The 23,703-nt window shown below is 37.5% G+C and overlaps 2 protein-coding genes across 2 annotated transcripts; one reads left to right on the forward strand and one right to left on the reverse strand.

The window, feature by feature from the left end:
- The first annotated feature begins 16,136 nt into the window (after positions 1 to 16,136).
- On the forward strand, positions 16,137 to 19,442 carry LOC108049188 (bestrophin-4). Its single transcript, XM_044461628.1, has 6 exons — positions 16,137 to 16,241; positions 16,313 to 16,423; positions 16,556 to 17,222; positions 17,398 to 17,571; positions 18,647 to 18,854; positions 19,200 to 19,442. Exons 1-6 carry the CDS (start codon positions 16,171 to 16,173, stop codon positions 19,439 to 19,441), a joined length of 1,473 nt encoding a protein of 490 aa, XP_044317563.1. The 5' UTR covers positions 16,137 to 16,170; the 3' UTR covers position 19,442.
- Positions 19,443 to 19,952: 510 nt separating this feature from the next.
- LOC108038727 (bestrophin-4) lies at positions 19,953 to 22,553 on the reverse strand. Its single transcript, XM_044461637.1, is given in 4 exon segments — positions 19,953 to 20,867; positions 20,944 to 21,487; positions 22,273 to 22,383; positions 22,447 to 22,553. Coding segments are annotated over 4 exon segments (1,641 nt in total). The 5' UTR covers positions 22,518 to 22,553.
- Between the last annotated feature and the right edge of the window lie 1,150 nt (positions 22,554 to 23,703).

Raw genomic sequence — 23,703 nt, forward strand, 5'->3', positions numbered from 1 at the left:
AGTTGGATGGATGGTCGAAAAAGTATCCGGCCTGGAGGGGAAACACTTTTCCGGGGGCAGAACCGAATTTTCCTGGCCCACACACGTAGTCAACATAAATTTCTCTTTATGGTTTGTTAACGAGTTAAATTCGAATCCAGAGCGCTGAAAAGTTTGTCATTTGTTCTCGCCCCATTGGTTGGATCGTGGAAATGGAAAATGGGAAAGCCGTGAGGAAAGCACGAAAGAAAGTCCTAAGCGTGCTGGAGTGTGGAGCGTGATAAGCATTATAGTTATAGTTATGATGCCAGCGAATACGATGCGTGCGGAAATCCGAAGAAAGGAGGGAAAGGGAAGAAAGGGGAGAAAAGGGCTGAACAGGCGTGGAAACGTTAATGGATTTTGGCTTTTGTTTTCCGTGGCAAGGTGTCAAGTGAAAGGGAGAGGGACGAATTGGGTTACCGGGTGGCTATATAACACTGTGGAATCGGTGGGGAATTAGCTGAAAGTGTTAGAATGAAGTATGGAGGACTATGATATAATTTGAGAAACTAAGACGTTGGCTTAAATAACGAACTGTGGAAACCAATTTGTACAGTGATGTTTTCATACTTACACAGCTCTTGGAAAATACAAGGAGGTGACTATGACTTTTTTAAGTAAGTCTGAAAATCAGAACGTTTTACTTGTTAAAGGTCTTCTCAAATAAATTATTTTTGGATTTATATTTTATTTTTTCTATCTCCGCCCCCCAATATTTAATTTAAAAGTAATATACAAATAAGAAGCATCTAAAACACTTTCAATATACCAACTCGCTAAATTAAATAAAAGAAGTTTTGATCAAATATCTTCAAACTAAATTTATATATACAAATATATTTATAGTTAAATATTTGAAAAAATTGTTTTGCAGTGCTTTGAAATAATATTTTTTGGTTACTTGCCGCTAACAATTTATGGTTACAATTAGATTGATATGACATACGAAAATATTATATAAGAAATGTACTATTTATCAGTACATAGTATACTCGTTTTTCTGGAATAGTTGTGTACTTGATGATCTGTATTACTATATTTTCGCAACTTTCCCCACGTCAAAGACTATCAAAAATTCAATAAGGCGGTTGATAATTGAAGCTTAAGATGTGATGTGCCCGAATCCCAGTCCAAATCGAAATCAGAATCAGAATCAAAATCGGAGTCAAAGCTATTTGCCGCCATTTGTGTCTCCAGACATTGCACATATGACAATGTGCAGCAGCGGCAGGACAAAGGCCAAGAAAAAGGGGGCGGCGAGTGGGCGGAAGGGGCGTGTCTGTGATTGCCATGCGAGCTGACGGCGGATGTGTGTGAGTGTGTGTGCGAACTGGATGGCACATGGCAGACGAACATCCTTCGTCCTGCTGCTGCAGTCGAAATCAAATTTCCAGCGCGCACTTTGCGAAATCAAATACATCAGCGAGGGGCGGCAAAATGGGGGCGTGGCACATGCGGGGGGGGAAACTGCCAAAAAAGTATGAAGTGTTTGCCAAAAAAATATAAAATGGGCACAAAGCTCCCAGGGAGCAGAGACATCGAATCTGAAGCAGAAGACTCACCGAGGCAAAGGACTTTTTCTTGCATTGTAAAATAGATTTTCGTTGTGTGGAATTGGACGGCGGGGAGGGGGTTGATACAGCAGCGGGGTGTATGGAATCGAAAGACCATAGTCAGACATAAAGGAAAAGGAAAGCAGAGGAGCAGAGCGAGAGCCAAGTGCCAGATGATTGAAGTAAGCGATGTGTCTCGCCTGTCGTTTCTTCTCTATCACTATCCCCCTTTCCAACTTATACTAACCAGTTCACTGAAAAATCAAAAAAAAAAGGTACACTTAAACAATCCGCTTTGTAAACTTAAAATCATATATTATTTATTATAGCCTATGGCGGTTTCAGTTTCCATTACACGTTTTTTCATCTAAGGCAATAAAATATGATTTAATTGCTTTGATTAGCTAAGTCAGTGCTATCAACACAATAAAACAAGAGTATTGTAACGAATTACACAGTTTTGTTTTTGTTTTATTGAATTATTTATTATTATTGTTATTTATAGAAGGGTTGAATTTACTCTTGCAAAAATTTCTATCAAAAAAATTATTTATTGTTTGCCGACATTATGGTATGGAGTATGGGGAATAATATACCCCAAACACCTACAAACAATCAAATAAATAAAAATATAAGCTAAGTAGGCATTAATGTTAAAATTAAAAGTTTCCAAATTGTAATAAAAACGAACTGTATTAAACTTGCATTTCAAAAAAATGTTTATACATTTTTTACTTTATAATTAGGTGGCAAATGTAAAGATATTTTTAGAATTCCAAATTGAAACCTCCAACCTCTCATAGTTTTTCTTATTGTGCACACCCTTTCTCCTATTCTAATCCCACCTCCTGCGGCGTTGGCCAAAGGCAACTTACATGTTTGCTAACAAACAAATGCAGGGGCAGAGGGGAAGGGCAGTAGCCAGGAGCCAGGATCCAGAAACGAGGAAGAAAAGGAAAAGGAGCCGGGACATTCATACATATATGAGGGCAAACATCGCTCGAGAGCAGAGCAAATAGAAGGGAAAATGCTAAGGAAAAAATGGTGCAGCAGCCAAGGACAAACGCTGCCATGTTTGACATATTTGCTTTGACAGTTCCAAGTTCCAAGTGCACATTTTAGCCACGTTCCGCTCTTGGCCATGTTTTGTGCTTTGCGCAGGAAGACGAGGGTAGCTCCTGCCCCGAGTCGATATGAAAATGGTTCTGTCCTCAGATTGGGATTCTGCTGCTTAAATAGCCGGAGGGTCTCCTCTTTGAGCGCTGTCTGCATTTGCGTCTAATAAATATTAATGCAAATTAATCCAATTAAAGTGGCGTCGACATTGTAAAAGACTTCCATGATATATCTGCATATAAATGGATATAAATCAACCCCAAGTATATGATGCAATATGTGCATTATTTTGGTGGTGGCTATACGCCTGCTAATTTGGCAAATGGGGGAGTTTTCATTCCTCCCCCCTGAAGACAAACAAATAAGCAAATAGCAACAGCGGATTCCCCTTGGGATTGTCTTAATCAAATTTATGAAACGCTAATGAGGGAAGTCAAGGGGAAAGGGAAACTTATTGAGGGAGACCCGGAGAAAGCAGCGGCGAAAGTCCTTTCTGGATTATAGCTATATAATACCCAAAACATCGGCTTAATCATACATAGCCCACCAACAATAAGATATTTGGAGCAGATGCGTGAGACCAAAGATTTAATGAAGGAAATTAAGCTGAGGATCACGTGATGTTGACTCGAACTTAGTTGGGATTGTCGCCCTTGATTAATGGCAGGGCATTTTCTGGTATTTTGTAACTTATTTCATTTTTAGATAACCTTAAGTACATAGAAATAAAGGCATATAAGTCATTGTAATTACTACTAAAAAAAAGCATAGCTGTACATATTTTAGCATTTTGACATTTTTCAATTGCTTACCATTTTTATGGTTTTAAGAATGCAGACACTCCCCTTGAAAATTCTGATGGCAATCGGTGTTATAATAAAATTCCACTCATCTATTCAATGAACTCCGATTCGGAAAAATACTCGACTAAGCAACACAAACAACTGAGCAGCAAATGAAGCATCCATCATCATCGTAACTCAATCAATTATACCAAAAGAGAGCTCGAAATCCTTTCGCTACTCCTACTCTTCAAATGACCTTTGCAATGGGAAAAGCTTCCCGCTGACCTTTTCAACGGCAATTAAGGAGCATTACCCATTCTATCCCCACTCCTGCGCTAAATTCATATTTGCTATAACATAAATCTGTAGGAAATATTATGCCTTGTTGAGCATTACAAGGAAACACTGGTAAAATTCAACTGTCAGTTTGAGAAAGTCATCTTATTACCTTGAAAAATATATAATTAAATAAAAACATTTAAAAATATTTACTCCATTATCCATTATTTATCCATTATTTGCTATTCTGTCTTAAAATTTTATTACTTACAATATTTTTAATATTACAATATTTTAAAGGTGCTCCCAATACTCTTTGTGAAATTAAATTTCAGAAATGCTTAAATTATATTTAACCAATATATATAAAACTTCATTATTATACAAATAGTGGTTATTTAAATCTTAACAAGAAAGGAAGCATCTATATCAAAACAACTATATATAGATGTTTATGCTTATATTTTTAAAAACAATAAAATTAAATAAAATAATACAATTTATAAAAGTAATTCCGTCATTCTGAAATTGTAAAAATGACTAAATCTCCGACTATATGTTGCATTGCGTTGCATGCTTTTGACTGATATTTCCAAAACCCTTTACAATGGTCTACAAATATAAAATATTCTGTTATTGGTAAATGATATTGAACCTAATTTTTGGCTCTGTATTCCACTCAGAGCAAGGCAGCTTATTAAGCCACGGGTAAAAGCGTTTCAACAATTTAGCTGGCCCCATCCCCGTTTCCCGAACAATGCATACTATAATAATGAAAGTTGGAAGGAGCGGCAGAGAAAGCAAAAGCAGAAGTCAAGCTGCTCTCATCATTAATATTCCAAAAGTTGTGGGCGAAGCTTTCAGCAAAACACACGCAAAAAACCAGCAAAAGAAAACAAAAAACTTTTCAGCAGTAGCATAAAAATTTACCCAGTTTCGAACTGAAGCCCCCAACTCCACCTAGTTGGTCTATCTTCAATTAATAATGAAGGTGTTAAATTGTCGAAATCTGCGCTGCACTGTGCGCCACCTAGCGACCTACATAGGAAGCGCGAAGGAGCGAGTAAAAAATACTCGTTCTGGTTATACCCTTGCAGAGGGTATTATAATTTTGGTCAGAAGTTTGTAACGCAGTGAAGGAGACGTTTCCGACCCCATAAGTTATATATTCTTGATCAGGATCAATAGGGGAGTCGATATAGCCATGTCCGTCTGTCCGTCTGTCCGTCTGTCCGTCTGTCCGTCTGTCCGTCTGTCCGTCTGTTTCAATACCGTTTGCGAGCTCAGTTTAAAAGTAGCGATCTGAAACTTTCACAATCGTCCTAAAACATGTGTACGCAGATCAAGTTTGAAAATCGCCCCGATCGGACGTCTATATCCTATAGCTCCCATAGGAACAATTGGATATATCTTGCAAGAATTTATGATATTTCGCGCAGTGTAAAAACTATTGACATTAATCTTTACAAATCGTATTTTTTATGCATACCTTGATCAGGGTAAAAGCGCGTGGCGATCGGACGTCTATATCCTATAGCTCCCATAGGAACAACAGGGTAAAATCGGTTAAAATTTAATGATTTTTAGGATATTTCGCGCAGTGTAAAAATTGACATAAATCTTTCCAAATCTTATTTTTTATGCGTACCTTGATCAGGGTAAAAGGCGTGACGATCGGACGTCTATATCCTATAGCTCCCATAGGAACAATAGGGTAAAATCGGTCCAAATTTGATGTTTTTCAGAATATTTCGCGATGTGTAAAAGCTATTGCTGTACATTTTTTCAAATCGTATTTTTTATGCATTCCTTCATCAAGGTAAAAGCGCGTGCTGATCGGACGTCTATATCCTATAGCTCCCATAGGAACAATACGGTGAAATCGGTAAAAATTTCATGTTTTTTAGAATATTTCGCGCAGTGTATAAGCTATTGACATACATTTTTCAAAGTCTTATTTATTTACGCATATCTGGATTAGGGTAAAAGCGCTTGCCGATCGGACGTCTATTTCTTATAGCTTCCGTAGGAAAAATAGTTAAAGGCTGCGAAAGTATCCCTTTTTTCTATTTTTATATGACATTTTTGCAGTATAAAAGCAATTGACATTAAACGATGCAAATCTAGTTTATTTATGTATACCTTATTCCTTTCGCTACTTTTTCAGTTTTAGCAATTTCGGCAAAGTCTGCAAGGGTATTAAAACTTCGGCTTGCCGAAGTTAGCTTCCGTCCTCGTTTTTAGTTGTTTTTTCCAAGGATTTGGGTTTTGATAAATTCAAGCGAAAGTGCAAGTCATCTCCACTTATCATTTTTTTTAAATTCATTCAAATTCATTATTTTCCTTTGATTAAAATGTAAGTTTTATTTAAGCTGGAATGCCTTTTCTTTAAAATGATTCTAAATTATTGGTTTGGCTTATCTGATTTTAATTTTATTATAACAATAACACCTCCTTTTTATATAAAACTAGTTTAAATATCAAATTAGTATATTTTGATTATTTTAGTAAAATTTTGAATGGTAAACTTTTTAATAAAAATGTTGAAATTTTACTATTACTCCATAATATGAGGAAATTTATCAACAGGACTTAGTAACATATTTTCAAACGATATAAAATATTTATCGATTTCAAATCGAAGAATGGTTTCAGGATCCCGGAACAAGGCTGCGAGAAAGCGACTCCTTCCTTGGCCAGCGAGCTTCTCAGCAGGAAGCTAATTAATGAAAACGCTCTGAAATAATTATGCATAATTTTTAGTGTATACATTGAGCAGTTTATGGCTGAGTTATTACAACAGCAGCTGCTGCTGCTGCTTGAAAGTAATTAGCATACGATCTGCGGGAGGGGCAGTGGGAGTGGGAAAAGTCCTAGTTGGTCGACAAGTTTTGGGGCTATTTTACGCCGAAAATCAGAATCCATTTCCACACTAACCAAAAGTCTGACAACTGGATTTCAATGCAAACAAATGAGCGACAGATATGTGGAGAGCTTCCTGTCTCTATCACGGCCCCCTCGCCCTCCCCCTTACTCCATTTTCACCCACTTTCATACATATGTGCGGCGTTGCATTGCACAACATGTTTTCCATTTCGAGTGTAAACAAAATTCTAATACGTTCAACATATTGCTGGAAAATTGCTTTCCTTTCGGCATTCAGGAAAAGCAGGAAAAGCAGTAGAAAGCTGCCAAGCAGCACCAGCCGAACCCGAAAGTATTGTTAACCAACAATAACAACAACACAAGAGAGGCTGGAGGTGGAAAAAGGGGGCGTGACAGGGGACCTTGTGGGTGGTGGGTGGCAAAAGCGAACCAAGAACGTCAAACTTTTGATGTTGCAATTTGTAATTCAAGCAGAAAACGAAGCGGGCAAATTTTTTTCTGGCTCCTTTCTCCGCTTTTCTTACGCTTTCCCGTTAACGTTTTTTTTTTTCCGAGTGTGTGTGTGAATGAATGAAAGCTGCTCGAGGTTGTGTGTGCATGTTTGTGTGAGTTTGGGTGCGGAAAACTCGTATGGGGGAATTTTATTTCCAGGTTTGTCGGTGGCCCCGGACAAATGACGACATAACGAAGTTGAAATTTACTATAAGAAAATTGTGGGCATGAAGTCAAGGAGGTGGTCAAGTAGCAAGCGGAAGATCAATTTGTGATCTAAGTGGCACAAGTTTATACATTATTTATACATTAATCGGTCAGTAGGAGGTTGACAATACAGGATAAATATAATAATAAAGAGACATCCAGTAAATCATGTTGTTTATCTAATTTAATAACTACTGGTACAGTAATGTAGCTGTTTTTTTAGAAAGTTTGTTATCTCTTTACCAATTTTAAAAGCCGATACAATTTATAAGAAATAATGATATATAAAACTCGTCACATTTTGTAATTGGTATTATAATTTCCAAATTTGAAAATCCCTTAGAGACTTTTTTATTAAACTAAATAGGTTTATTTTTTTTATAGTAAAAAAACGTAATAAAAATAAATAATCTTCTTTTAAAAGACCAACTTTAAAAGTAGCTAAAAATTGATAGTTCTAATCCAAACCCAATTTTCTGACTATCTCGGTAATCATTATTATTTATTCCTAGAGCAGAAGCACTTTCAATATCAAACCTGATCAAAGTTTTATTCCAATTTGCAGAGCTTCAAACACACTATACCTGCGAGCACCTCCTGCTGTTGAGGCTCTAGTTTTTCCAGCTTTTGTTGTGACCACCAACTCAGGCTCTTTTCCGAACTGTGTTTTTCCATTCACATCTGAGTTTGCTTTTCATTTTGCCCTCTTTTATTTCTTTACCCACATTTTGTGGGCTCATTGTGTGGGCGTAAGAAAAGCAGAGGTACGAGAAAAAGTTTGCAGTTTGAAATATTGTTAAGTGTGGCCCGAAAATCAAGAGCAAATGAACTGATTCTGGGAAAAAGAAGAGGATGAATAAAGCACATCTGGCAGCAAAAAAGAATAAATGTTCAAGTTTGCGACTCCTTAGTTACCCTGCTGCGGAGCACTTGAAAACCCAACAAGTATCGAGTAGGTTTTCCGCCTCCAAATACTTTCTTTGGATTATCCTTGTTATTCTGTATTACATTCGGGCTCCCGTCGAAGTCGCGCCCCTATCATTAAAGGCTAACGTTAATTGTCCCAAGATTAAGATCGTTTCTCCCTGGCCCCTTTCTTCTTCGTTTGCGACTTTATTGTTATTTACTTAGGATCTGTAGGAACCCTCCCTCTGCGAGGGGCAAGGTCCCGATCAATGGCTTAACGCCTGACTGCCAGTCTAAGGAGCATTATTTAGAGCGATGAGAGCAGCTGTCGCCGAGGACATATTTTTCTCACCCCTTTTCCATTCAGCGGCGAAACCCTAATTTTCTATTCATTGCCAATTTAAGTGCGATATAAATAATTTGGCAGTTACCAGGTAGAATTGTCGCTAACTTTGATGGAGCATCGGAAAGGGGATGGAGGGATAGAGGGATAGTTCGGTTCCCTAGATAATGCATTATCAATTCGTTAGGGTTGAATTAGTTCGATTTAAATGTTTTCGGTTGGTTTTTTTTTTGGTTTTAGGGGTGGCATCCCTCGCGATGGGCTTTAATTGATTATGCAGAAATTTTTCACTACTATGATAGGGTAGTGGTTTGCGTTTATTTTAGAGATAAGGGGTTTCCAAAAAAACCGGATCTGTATAGGAGATTTTTTAATGGTTAAGTGGCAGAAGTAACTAGGTGCGTTTTATTCCTGTTTTTAATTTATTCAATAGGAAAGCCACCCCAAATTAAAACTTTGTTTTGATTTGCTTGATTATTTTCCATTGCACTTAAAGGTTTTTTGTGAGACTTTAATTTTATATATTTGTATTTAACTAGATTTTAAATTCTACTCTCAACGAAGCCCCCGAATATTCAAAGTTAATTTATTGACGCTTCTTTCATCTTTTTTCTGACAAATTCCCAGTAAAATTCCCTTTTCTTTTGCTCTGTTAACCAAATCAGATTATTTTTAATGCCATCTTGATTGGCGCTGCTTCATCAGCTTCCTCCTGCTAACCCAAATTTCATAATTAATTAAATTATTTAATTTACTTTGTAGTACACACATATTTGAGGCGAGGGCAATGGCCCTTTCCACTCCCCATCTGAGCCAAGTTAACAAAAACCTTGTTAGTAATTGCGGTAAATGTGATTAGAAACTTTGCTGGCTCATCCCGCATCTTTTTGTCCTCGTTTACCGCATTTCGCGCTATTTTCCCCTATTTGATTTTCAGGATCGGAAAAGAAAAACTTTTAACCTACACAGATACTCACGCACAAATAGGGCCGAGACCCGTAAGTAGTTAGTTCACCTTTTACGTGCGTTAATGATGTTTTCTCAATCAAAAAGTTAAATCTTTGGCAGCGTTAGAAGCCGAATTTTTGCACGCAAAGTTTCGGGAGGAAAATAGGAGAGCGGAGGAAAATTTTGGATAGCACAAGCGTTTTTGGCTGCTGCCAAACGAATCGAACAAGAAAAGCTAATTACAAGTAGCTGAAAGTTGTGCGTGTTTCGGCTTCAATGGGCCAACAAGAGAATGAGGGGAAAGTAAGTGGGAGTGGAAACTAGGGGAAAAGTGGAGTCCGGACACCTGTTCGAAGCGAAGAAAAACTTTGATTGGTTTTTATATGATTTTGGCCAGGCGTTAAGCTTCCAGACGTCTTTTCGGTTAAATGTGTCAATAATTGGCCTACAAAATCTGTATCTTCTAGATGGGGAGTTTATAATTTCGTTTTTATGGGCGTTGGGAGTTCAGAAATGAAAGTAATGAGAAAATGAGGGAGGAATATTAAGAATTATAAATTGCATTAGGGCTTTAATGAAGCTAACAAGTTAAAGAGGGGAAAGCTTTGAAATAAACCAAAAATTTCCAGACAAAGTTAAAAACTTTGTAATCATTTTGGAAGAAATTATAACCTAAGCGCAGTTTGTTTTAAAAAAAGGTTTATGAAAATAATGTTTGGATAAACCCAGAAAAAATATATGTAGCTTTTTCTTGACTCATAATTAAAATTTGTTTGAAATAGAAATTGTAATTTAATCGTTCAATCTCAATTTTTATTTCCAAAAAAATTTAACTTATGAAATCAAATCTTAAATTATTACGACAAATAAGCGACTGTTTTTTACCTTGTTTTAATAGATTTAATGTGCTGTTATTACACTTAAACATTCTTTAGCCAAATATTTTCTATAAGATCCCCAAAATAAAACTCTTTCCCTCACTTACTTACTTTTCCAATTCATTCAATGAATCGGGTTTATTCATTTATTCATTTGAAGCTGTGCCAAACATTCCATTTATAGTTTCCTTAGAGTCAAAAACTGCCAAAGTCTTAACTTGAAAGCCAAAGAGTTTTGCTCCCAGGAAAAGCGAGGGAAAGAGAGGCTGCCTTGAATAACTAACCCCAACACTTACTTACAAAAGTATTCCACCGCTGCAGTCGCCCCTGTTTCATAACAATGGGATTTCCCCCAATTTCAGTACTTTTTAGCTTGGCACCCGAATTGTTCTCAGTTCACTTGGCCAGGGGTAAACATAAAGGAGGTTGGGGTATTTTAATATTAAGCTAAGCTAAGCTTGTTCCTATTCTTCTGCTACGTTTTGGGTGTTTCGGCACACCCCTTATAATATCTCTGTGTGTGCGGAAAAGTTTTTATCTACAGCCAAATAGTTCTGGACTATTTCTCCATCAATTTTATTGGTAATACTTAGACAAAACTTTCTTCGGAGGGGACAGACAGCCAGGGCTTTAAGTGAAAGGATTCAAAGCGTAAAAGTTTGTTTGGTGAGTTTCATTTTGATTTTTTTGGGAAATTAGAGAAGCGTTTTGTACATCATTTTTTTGTCTTTGCTTTTCTTTTTAATAAATTCTTGAAAAATAATTGCAAGTTTTTGAGTAGATGGAGTGCAGATAGATAAACTAATAAAATGAGTTCCCAAATGCTCGTCGGCTTAATTGTAATTACTTTTTGCCAAAAGCTGGAGCTGTCTGTCTCCTTCAGTCTCCGTCGCTCGTTGTGTGTGAAAAGTTTTGCCAACTTGTAATTATCACTTACAACATGGAGCTGCCAGCCCCGCCCACTTCCCCGCTTTCCCCATTTTCCAGGTTTAACAAAACTGCCAACCACAAAGGCAGGCCAGTGGTGGGGGGTGGGGGGTTGGGGCAGGTTCCGCCCACACACATGTAGCTTAATTAATAGACATCACAAAGTGCTGGGGAAATTCCTCAATCCCCAGCCCCTGTTGGCATGATGTAGCACGATTCTGGCCACAATAATAATTTACATTTTAAGCCAATTTGAAAATGGCCAAAAAAAGAGAGCATTTTCATTTTCACAGTTAAATAAAAATTAATTACAACAATTTATCGTCGTCGTCGCAGCAGCCACAAAAAATGTTTCGAAACGTTCAAGGCTAAAGATTCGACTTGAAGATCATCCTAGAATTTTCGGCTAAGTTTGTTATGACAGGTTTCAAAAAATCACTAATTGTTGTGTTTTAGAAACGACGTAATCCCAATAATTCGACTTACATTTTTGTAGAGATTTATTTACTTTGAATGTAAATACTTCTTAAATAAATATTTGGTTGGATATATAGTTTTGTGGCTAATAAATAACTTAAGAAGATAACTAATTTTATTTGAAAGGTACTAACGATTTTATAATGTAAAATATTGAAATAAAAAACTGTCCATATATGGTTTTATTAAGACTTCATCTTGTTTGGGACGATTAATTGATGTTGTTAACCATCATACCCATTTGGTTTATTATCCCCTTTTATAGGGTATTTAACGAAACGAATTACAAGGCGTACAACCCTCAGGACAACTGTCCAACTTGGACACGCCCCCTCCCCGCCCTTTAAAAGTCCAAAAGCCCCATCGTAATGTGCGGCTTGTTGTTGTTAAACGTCGGCTAAAACGCAAATGTTAAACCCTTTCGTTAATGCAAAATAATTGCCACGGTTCGTGGTCCGAGTTTTCCAAGTTCCGCAGAAAGAATCTACAAAAAAATAAAAGTAAAACGTCAAAACGGTATTTTATTCTTTCCCTTCCGCCCTTTTCCGGCTTTGGTTGGGTTAAAAATTAGAGCGAAGTCGGTGGAAAAAAAGTGGGCGTGTGCCGAGTTCCGTTTCATTTAGTTTTCAGTTTCCACCTAATTTACCCAATTGGGCAAAAGTGCTTTGTCATAATCAGCCCGGGGGCAAGGTTCGCATATCTAATGAATGAGGAGAACGCGGCGAGGAGCCTGCCCCACAAAGCAAACTTTTCCCGAATGGATGGGTGGGATTTGGGGTCCCGGGGACGGGCATCCTCCGCTGGGCACATATTTATCGAGTTGCTAATAGGCTGTCACATAATTAGCTCTCTAACAACCAAAATCGGACTAACCATCCCAAAAAAAGGTTGCAAGGGCTGAATGAGTGACATTAGCCTTGGCTTAGATGAAAGTCAAAGATGACCAGGAGCGATAATGTCCAAGGAATTCCTAATGCATCTTGGGCTTGTCGGGCATTATGGCCTTGTTCCGATTGGGTTAAAGATTGTGTGGGTTTTTACTTTGGCATCAGTCTAATCTATAAAGCTGTTGGGTTGTTTATTTCAAATCAAGATTCCGAGTGACGGATGAGCTTGAAGGGAAGATGAAGTGAAAGGATTCGGGGTAGCAATAAGTTTATAGGAATGGAGTGTCAAAGATTGCGGGGGTTTAAGCCACTGATTATACAATAATAATACTTCAATTTTAAATTAAATTTTGATAATATAATCAGGACCAAAGATACATTACTGGCTGTAATCTTTAAGGGAATATGCTAGCATGCAATCGGTAATATTAAATTAAAATCAAAGACCTTTTTCTTTTATATTAAAATGGAAATAAATAGCAAAAGGCAAATCACCTCTGAAACTCCAACCAATCAGGGTTAACACTACAAAAAATAGACTATAACATTAAAAAAAATTACATAATTTTTCCCCGGGGCTACCGAATGCATAGTTAAACCCAATCCTACCTAAGGGTCTCTCATCAATTTCAGCTTGTTGAATGTATTTGTTTCTCCCTACCAACCCTCATCATTCCTAATCAACCGATAGGGAGAGAAGGGTATCGAAATAAAAATATCTAATGCTCCTTCCCAAAGGTCGCATTTAAAATCAACCGAAATTGACTTTGAAAAATGGTGTGAAAAACACAGGGGAAACCCCAACTCAATTCCAGAAAAAGTTCGCATTAAATGCATTTTGCATGACTGTGTTGCAATTAACGATGCGGAGCAGCTGCAATCAGGCAATGCAAAAATTAACAGTCGAGGTCAAAGAAATAGAAACGATAGGAGCGTTTAATAATTGAAGTCACACTTAGTCATAAGTCTTAATTCTTAATTTGTGGTATTAATAGTACTATATTTTAACGTTGGTTTCAGAAAAAATTCCTGCAAAATTATTTAATGCACTGCACGGCTTTTCAACCAATAAAAAGAAATGGTAACAGAATATTAAGTGAATTACAACTTTTCTCCCATTAAAAAAAAAGGTTTTAGTGATCAATTTAAGTATCAATTAATCTGTTTGCAGATTCCATTGGCAGTCTTAAATGTTCATGAAAGAAACATCGGTTCCATCAATATTTACAACACTGTAAATTCAGTGACAGGGAGATCGAATCGATAATTATTGTTGCAACGCCTCAATAATTCGGGTTGCTTTTTTTGTTTGCCATTTTGGAAAAATGGTCACAAAAAACAACATCAAAGGGAACAACCGTCGGGCAAACGCAAACAGTGGTTGCCAATGGGCAAATGCAGAAATGCAAACTCTTTGCTGAACTGGAGTTCTGCTGGCCATCATGTAAGTTGACCGTGTGAGATGATGGCCGGAACGGCGATGATTGCCATGGCTTCGTCGGGCGAATTTGTATATGGCAATGGTCAATGCTAATTGCCAATTATGGACAAATTCGGCCGAGCGCGAAATTAAATTAACCCCTTTTTTGCGCTGCCCCATATCGGCGGGCGAAAATCCGCATCTGCAATCCTTGACCACGTCATCAATCAGAAGCAGCAGGCGACAAAACACAAACTACGCGATGTGCAAATATGAAATATTTATGGCCACATATCTGCCTGAATTGTTTCCGAGGACACGGGGCATACGCGAATTGGTTACGGCCTTTGGTCGGGCAAACAAGTTGACGGGAAGGCCAATTAGTCCTTTCCAGTTGGCGATATTAAGCCTTGGAGTTGATTGCTAAGCATTTAATTTGAATATGCATAATAAAAAAATAAATGGAGAAATAGTAAAATACTTTATTTACGATTGATGGTCAATAATAAAATAAATGTATCTTAACTGTGTCAACAAGTTTGTAAGCAATTTCATTCTTTTCCGTTCCATGTTATTATAATGACAAGACAATTTGCCCCTTAAGCTAAAATTTTTACTTTTTTTTGTTTTTTTTTCCCAATTTGCGATATATATTTTTATAAGTGTACAAGATTTAAAATACCACTCCTACAACTTTTAGAGTACCCGGCCATCAGTTATATTTCAGCTCTTAGCACATTCTTATGTTTTACGAAAATAAAGAGCAACCGCTTTAATGCCAACATATCGATCTGCAATTATAAATTGCAAAGCACAAAGGCGAAAGGGATCTGGAAAAAACAAACCCCAATAATGCCTCAAATGAGTTAAGTGGCGAGCAGAATCGGAATTATTTTACCCCCCTCTGGCACTCAATTTGAGCATTAAATATGTTATGTAATAAAAAGTTGCTATAGTTTTCCCTTCTCGAGCGGCCTGCCAATGTAATTTCATTTCGTTTTTGTCGCGATTTTTACAGCGTGGAAAACGCTGTCGAGTGTAAAAAATAATAACACGCATCGCGTCAGATTTTCCATGTTTGGTTATGATAATGGAGCGCACAATGAGAGAAAGCCCGTTGGATATCCTTTTTTTCAGCCGCTGCTCATGTGGTTTTTCTGCTGTCGGGAAGGACTTTTCTGGCACATGACACAAGCACATGGGTATTGTGGTTTATAAATGATTCATAAAACTGTACGTATTGTCTTAACGCATCAAAGGCAATCTTTGTCACAGGAAGCAATGAATCCGTTCGAAGTTTCGGCAGGAGGCCTCCAAAGGGTAAATAAAAACATGTGGGGAATACTATAGCCTTGAGATGCGACTAAATGATACTTATTGGTTAATTCTGTGTTGTATAATGTGTTATTTAATATGTTCTTTCTATTTGTGTTTAAGAAGTCATTACTGAAATTAATAAATTTATTGAATTTTGGCAAGACTATAACGTGTGTTTAAAACGCACATGCTTTAACAATAAAACTTAAACCAACTTGACAGAAATCCCAAAATACTTGCACTTTATCTTTTATCTTTGTACAGATATACTTATACCTTTTTTTTAATCCCTGGGTATGAAATGAAATCAAAATGGAAATGGTCTCCAGCATATATAAAATTATCCATTATATCTTCAAAGAATATTTTCTGGTTGGGGAAAACAAATAATATGTATTTGATGTTTAGCTGTCACCTATTTAATCATGTCTTCAATTCTATTCGGAAGGAGCTGATAGGTTTCATGAATTTTTTTGTTTTATTATACATAAGTAATGCCAAACAAATAACATTAAGTATAAATGCCCAATTTATAAATTGTTTTAAACCAATATAAATTTAAAGTAAAACGAAAAACAAACAGCTTGCTTGCCTTGTGGCCACATTGAAATAGGAATGAATTTCGAACCACTTGTTTTTCCCAGAACCTATCCTTTGCCTAGACTGTCAATTATTTCTGTTGTGCCTGCTTATACGGAATTGAAATCATTCAATAAGATTGTTCAGTCATGACTGTAACATATACCTCACGCGTTAACACCTCGAGTGTTTTTAGCAACTTTTTGGGGTTGCTGGTCAGGTAAGTACACCAAAGATATTGTGCTGTATACTTTTCCTCTACATTTTCTTTATATTTTCTTATTTGTAAAGATGGCGCGGCAGTATTTATAAGTTGATATGGCTTGATCTGATTGTGTTCTTTGGATTGTATTGCGTTCTAGCGATTATATATCGCCTGCTGATGAACGAAGATGGCAAAAAGTGAGTTTACATTTATTTTACTCTGCATTGCAATAAGCTTTCAGTATGCAGGTTTTTTGAGGCTATTATTTATTATTGCGAGATAAATGGGTCCCTGATTCCATTGTCCTTTGTGCTTGGATTTTTTGTTAGAATTGTTATGAACCGCTGGTGGGAGCAGTACACCACCATTCCTTGGCCGGATGGGATTGCCATTCTGATCAGCACCAGTATCCATGGCTCCGATGACAGGGCCAGGGTCATGAGGCGAACCATCCTAAGATACGTCTGCCTGTGCCAGGTGATTGTTTTCACCATGATTTCGCCGCGTGTGAAGCGTCGATTTCCCACCTATAACCAGATCATTGAGGCCGGCTTTCTGCTGGAGAACGAGAAGAAGATCATCGAGGCCCTGGACCAAGCTTTTCCGACTTATCCAAAGCACTGGATGCCCATCGTCTGGGCTGGCAGTATTGTGATGAGGGCCAGAAGGGAGAACAAAATCCGCGATGACTACGCCGTTAAAACGATCATGGACGAGCTGAACCAGTTTCGCGGATATTGTGGTTTCCTGCTCTACTACGATTGGGTCAGCGTTCCACTGGTCTACACTCAAGTGGTCACCGTGGCCACCTACTCGTTCTTCCTGTTCAGCCTGCTGGGACAGCAGTGGAGCGAGAAGAGGCACCGTGATGATGGACTTAATATTCAGAAGTGGTTTCCCATCCTGACCGTTCTCCAGTTCTTCTTTTACATGGGTTGGCTCAAGGTAGCCGAGACTTTAATAAATCCTTTTGGAGAGGATGATGACGACTTTGAGGTAAGATCGATTATATTTATTATATTTATTTTGGTATATGAACATTGTATAATTAGAAAAAAATTTATTTATAATGTTTATGTATCATCTTATTTGTCTTATTTTAAATAAACAATATTTAATATTTGCTTGAGAAATATAGCTTTAAATTAATAAGAATTTCCCTCTGCTAAAGCTTAATTGGATAATCGATCGGAATATCACTGTTGCTTATTGCATTGTGGACGAAATGCACCAGGAGCACCCGGAACTCGTTAAGGATCAGTACTGGGAAGAGGTCTTCCCAAGTGAAATTCGGTACGCTGTACCGGAAGCTTCTACTGCCCGTATGGAAACCCAATTCCAGAAAGTAACGTTTTTTGAGTTCTTAAATATTAATATTTTATATCCAGTTTAAAACTACTTAATTTAAAACTAATAACTAATATACTAACTATTAGTTTGTGTAAGATGTATGGACTTCAAAAAATTTAAGTCCATTAAGGTAATAAGTTCTAAAATTTGGCTCAAGGAATGAAAGATTAATTTTAAGTCCATCATAGCTGAGGCTTTAAAATCCTAAAACATAACAATAATTAAAGTTAACGTTAAGTTGAGTTAAAAACAAAGAGAGAACGCTATAGTTCGGGTGTATCTCGCACTATCAGATAGTCCCGTTACTCAGGTAAATGGGAGTGCGAGGGAGATGGACCGATAGAAACTTCTGATTCACGCACTAACTTTTTAACGATATGGTCCAATTTGAAAAATTTCTTCTACATTTCGATAGGTGATTCATAAACACAATAAAACTGCATTTTTACTTTTCCGAAATATTTAAATTTTGGCATATCCAAATCAGTTATATAAGCGATTGTGGACGTTAAAGGCGGGCGTGGCAATCTTTTGAAATCCAAACTTGCGCTAGCGTAAGAACTCTGCATGCAAAATGCCAATCTTCTAGGCTTTTATAGTTTCCGAGATCTCTAAGCGTTCATACGGACAGACAGACAGACAGACGGACAGACAGACGGACAGACGGACATGGCTATATCGACTCGGCTAGTGACCCTGATCAAGAATATATATACTTTATAGGGTCGGAAACGCTTCCTTCTAGCTGTTACATACTTTTGCACGAATACAATATACCCTTTTACTCTACGAGTAACGGGTATAAAAATCATTTAAAATAGTGCCCCCATCTGCTTTTAGCTAATTAATCAATCATAATTAGAACTAAAACTTACATTAACATTGTTTCGATATAAGTGGTCAGAGCCCTATATAATTAACCTTTAATTTTAAATGAATAGATAACTCATAGGCAATGTAGGCTATAATTCCTTAAATCTTAAAATATTTTTTTATTTGTATGCGGCTTAAAGAGATTTTTATTTCATCCATTTTTAAGTGATTACAAATGTCTTTATTATTAACTCCAGAGACATCATCAAGGATCAGTTGGGTCGGTTTATTCCCTTTCTCGGACTAATCTTCCACGTTCCTTCTTGGGAAGACCATCTGCCACTGGGAGCTACTCGGACTCAGTTCAAATGGAGGAGGGCCCATCGCGAGTTAACTTCAGTAATAATCTATTGCCATCAGAAATGGATGACCTGCACAGCTCCCGAAAACCGTCGCAATCCACAAGTGAGTAAGCAGGGATAAAGTTTGTTTACTTAGAAAAGCTCAAAGATTAAAAATCCTGGACCTTTTCGAAACGAAAAATACGTTCACCGACTTACTCAAAAGTTGACATTACCTTTTGATAAGTACATGACCTGTGCTGGCTAGCAAAAGAAAACCATAAGTTGGTCATTCGTTAGCTTTTTTATTTGACACCATCAAAAAAGGGTCTCAGTTTATAATAATTACTATCTGATATAACCTAACTTGTTGTCGGGGGTCTGCCAACCATTAAGAAATAAAATAAAATACATTTCTATTGATTATATTTAATAAACAACACTAACAAATTTATCCTAAATTACTTAGTTGATTTCAACGAGCTCATTGAGCAGCGTCGCCGTGAACGAAGGGAGCGAATGCGCCACCGATACATGGATATGCGAAGTACCCATCTGCGCCACGATATTTCCGGTGCTCCGTACACGGTCACAGTTCTTCGTCCTCCTTCTGATCAAACTATTTCGGAAGACCAGGAAGCCGGAGAGGAAGACCAGCAGGATCCATCGAGCAAGGCACCTCCTCCAAATAAGACAGAAAAGCACGATTAGAGCGATGAGAGGAATGAAAAATGTATTCATTTTCAATAATTACCAATCTTTTATCTATCTGATTAAATGTCTGCCACAAACTTTAAAATTAGTGTTCTTTAGACAAATCTTTCATATTAAAATTTAAGAAAAAGGATTTTAAAAAGGTAACTAAGCCGTATAGAATATACAAATTTAACTAATGGTTTTCTTTTAAAAATCAATGACTTAAATATAATACTCATTTTAAGACTTATTGTAAACTACCTAATGGAAACTTATTTTTGTTTACCGATCTGACAGATTTTTTTTGGATATTTATAGATAAGTGGAGTAATTAAAAAAATGTATTTCCAAATTCGCAACATTTTTGTTATTGACATTTGTTTTTATTTTATAAAAATAATTTATATTGCTTCCTTCAATTTTTAAGTAATAGTGACTATTATTTAAGGACTTAAAGCAAAATAACCTTTTGATAATATTTTATCATACCATTAGTATCTTACATGTCCTTTTTAATTATTTATGTTTATATTATTGACTGTTTCTTGTTCGTATTCACATTTTTCCTTTTCTATTTATCAGTCTCCTTGTCCTTATCCTTGTCCTTCTTCCGCTGGCTAATGAAGCTCCTGTCGGTCTGAACCTCCGAGTTCTTTTGTGGGACATTACTTCGACTCGATCCCGTTGCCGATCCGGTATTCGAAGCCAGCTCTCCCTTCATCAGCTCCATGGCGAGGGCGGCCTGCTGGAGCTGCCTGTTCATTCGCTCCCTTTTTCGCGATTCCCTCAGTAGCTCGAAGTCGTCCTTGCTGCCAGAACCCAGAGTCCTCGAATCCACCTCGCCACCTTCCAACTCCTCGCCGCCCATGTCGTCAAAACTTAGCGTGTCTTGACTTTCCGAGGAATACTTAACCGAAACGGAGCTCAAACTAAAAGCACGACCGGCAAATCGGATCATTACTTCAGGATTGGCTTCGTCCTCTTCAAACTCGGTGTAATCGATCTCCGAACTGACTTCGCTCTTTACTGATTGTTGGCCGTGGACGACTTTCGGGATGCCCAACCGAGCGGTGGATGCCTCTGGATGCTCGGCCCTCTCAGCCTCCACCAAATAGGGCAGTTCGTTGGGGAACACCTCGTCCCAATACTGATCCCTCACCAATTGCGGATGGTCGTTGTGCATCTCGTCCACGATCAAGTAACTGACCTGCAGGTTCCGATCGATCAGCCAGTTCAGTTCAAAGTCATCGTCATCATCGCCAAAGGGACAAATCAGGGTTTCGGCCACTTTCAGCCAGCCCATGAAAAAGAAAAACTCCAGGGTACTAAATAATGGAAAGTAAAAAGAAACCACATTGTTGTAGTGTTTGGTGTCCTTATCAATCCACTGATGACCGAAAATCGAGGCCACGAAGTACGAGTATACGGCCAGAGTTACGACCTACGTAAGAGAATAGTTGCTTAGTTTAGGGAAAACCTTTCTTGGTTACAAAAATAAATATGTTAAGCAGACTAACCTGCGTGTAGACCAGTGGCACTGAGATCGTGTCGTAGTGAATGAGCATATTGCATCCAGCTCGGAATTTGTTCAGCTCATCGATCATGGACTTCAGGGAGAAGTCATCCCAGATGCGTCCCTCCTTTCGGGCTCTTGTCACAATGCTGGCGGCCCAGACGATGGGCATCCAGTACTTGGGGTGCTTGGGAAACTTGACGTCCATTGCCCTTATGATGTTCGCCTCGTTTGCATTCAGCAGCCCCACTTCGATCAACTGGTCATAGGTGGGAAAACGACGCTTTATAACGGGCGATATCATCGATAGCACCATGGTCAAGGCCAAACACACATATCTCATGATAGTGCGTCTCATCAGACGACCATGTTCATCCTGGCCACGCACTAGGGCACTCACATAAACAGCCAAGGGATCGGGCCAGGGAACCGTGATATACTGACTCCACCAGCGCTCTATGATTATCCCCACATAAAAGCCCAACACGAAGGACAGCGGAATCAGGTTGCTGTAGCTGTGACAGTACATCACAATGTCCTCGAAAATACTAGGATATTTTTATGAGAAAGGGATACAAATATTTCAACATTTTAAGAAAGGCGTATTTAATTTAACGGTAATCTGTATGGAATATCTTGAGATAGAAATTACATTCAAGTCTAATGTCTGTATAACTAAGTTAACCATTATCCAAGTATTTTGTAAAGAAGTATTTATTATTGAAAGATCATAAAATTTTTAATACTAACTATGAGTTTTAGTCATACAAATTGTTCAATTGTCTTAATGTTTCATTAGTAATCATCACGATTTCTGGTAAACAAGCTATTAAGCTCAACGGTCCGCCTTTAAATCGCTTTAATTAAAATTTGTTACGCTGAGAGAAACGAGTATTTTTCGACTGTTAGACCCCTTTTGTCTCGGGCAACTTGTGCAAATGGTACTTAACATAATTACCTTATAAAATCGAAGCAGCACCTATATTAACAGGCCAATCGCCAGAAAACAAGCTAAAAACGTTATTTGAAAATTACAAAAAAAAGGGTAATATAAAAAAAATGTTTATTTTATTTTTTCTGAATCAGATAATCCAACTTCCCCGCAGAGTCAAACTATTATCTCTGGAGTAAATTGTTGATTTAACTTTGTTTTGAAACATTTTTTTGATATTATTTTCCAAAAAGATTGAGCTTAAAAAAGGCGACCAAAAATCAAGTAAGCTTCCTTATTTGTGTCGAAAAATAGTTTTGGTAGAGTTAAGTTTTAGTACTAGTAGTAGATTAACGAGCACCCTGGAACATTTTTGCTGTCTGAAATCATAGAGTTACTCACGGCTTATCCTCTTTCCTGAGCGCATATCGGTACACCATCGCAGTTATGTAATAGCAGGACAGAAATGCCAGCAGATCGACCCAAATAATCTTGTAGATGCTCGCACGCCATCTGCCGATTTGTCAATACCTCTGTTACTATAGTTACTATATTGGCCGATCGAAGGTGTCTCACCTCATCAAAAGCTTCCAGAAACAGCCGAAGTGACTGCAGGTTGCCACCTCAGCGGTGTACGAGACAGTCATAGCCGAAAATTGTCAATTGGAAAACTTTAATAATACTGAACGGCTGGGAAATCGACTTGGCAATGGCAATGGGAATGGGAATGGGAAACACTTTGTGAGGCCATAAGCAAAGCCAACTTTGAAATTAGTTCTAGTCTTCGGTTTGGCTCGGGGGTAATTTTCCCACTCAAGCATTAAACGAAGGCAATTTGGTAGGCGCGTCACATTTTGTGGGCGTAATTATTTAAATTAGATCATTTATATTTGCCGCCAGGCCAGCAGACAACCCACAAAGGCCAATTTGCCACACATCTCGCCGCACATGTGATGAAGTCTGTTCCTGTTCCTCCTGCTCCTTTCCAGATGTGCACGGTTATATGTATATATACGATTGTCTGGCGGCATCAAGGAGGTGCAGTAAAATTTTAATACCCCAGCAAGCATTCTGTGTGGCTATAGCGGCAACGCAGTGATTTTTCCCACTCCACCGGTGAAAGTGTGAAGAGCATTCCGAGTATCTTATCAGCATTTATTTGCTGTTGATATCATTCCCTGTTGCAAAATAAAGTAGTAAAGTATATCCATTTTTCTGCACCTTTTGGCCCTGAAAATGTAGTTTAAATAATTATAAATTAATTAAAATAAATTTAAAATGTGACTCGCTAATCACATTTAAAATAGTTTCATTAGGCTTGATCTGAAGAATAATTGTACAGTACAAGAATAAATGGCCGGGTAATTTTTTATCAAATGCAGTTGACTTATATTCATGTAGCTTAAAAAACGAAGACTTTTTTTCATGACTTAATATAGCGCATATATTCAAAAACATGTTAAAAGTATTTTTAAGCAAAATTTAGTGGTTACATTAAATTATTCGCTTTAAAATTTGTTTTTTTTCTCAATAATGGTTTTACAAACATCAAAATTTTACTACAAAATGCAATAAAAATGAAGCTCAATATTATCATCGCTACATCTTGATATTGTGATTCAGTTCGAAATAAAGCTCTTTACTTTCAAGTATCTGGTATAAAAATGAGGAAAGTGAGTAATACACTCGTGATAATAAAAACAATAAAATTTGGGTTTGGTTTAATAATGTTTCTAATCAGTTTACAGATAATTAAACAGCTGCTAATGCTTGTGTTCGCTTACAAATGAATTTAATATGGTGCCAAGAATTTTTCAATGCAAGTGTGGAATT

Source organism: Drosophila rhopaloa, unplaced genomic scaffold, assembly GCF_018152115.1.
Source record: "Drosophila rhopaloa isolate 14029-0021.01 unplaced genomic scaffold, ASM1815211v1 contig_47, whole genome shotgun sequence".
NCBI classification, from domain to species: domain Eukaryota; kingdom Metazoa; phylum Arthropoda; class Insecta; order Diptera; family Drosophilidae; genus Drosophila; species Drosophila rhopaloa.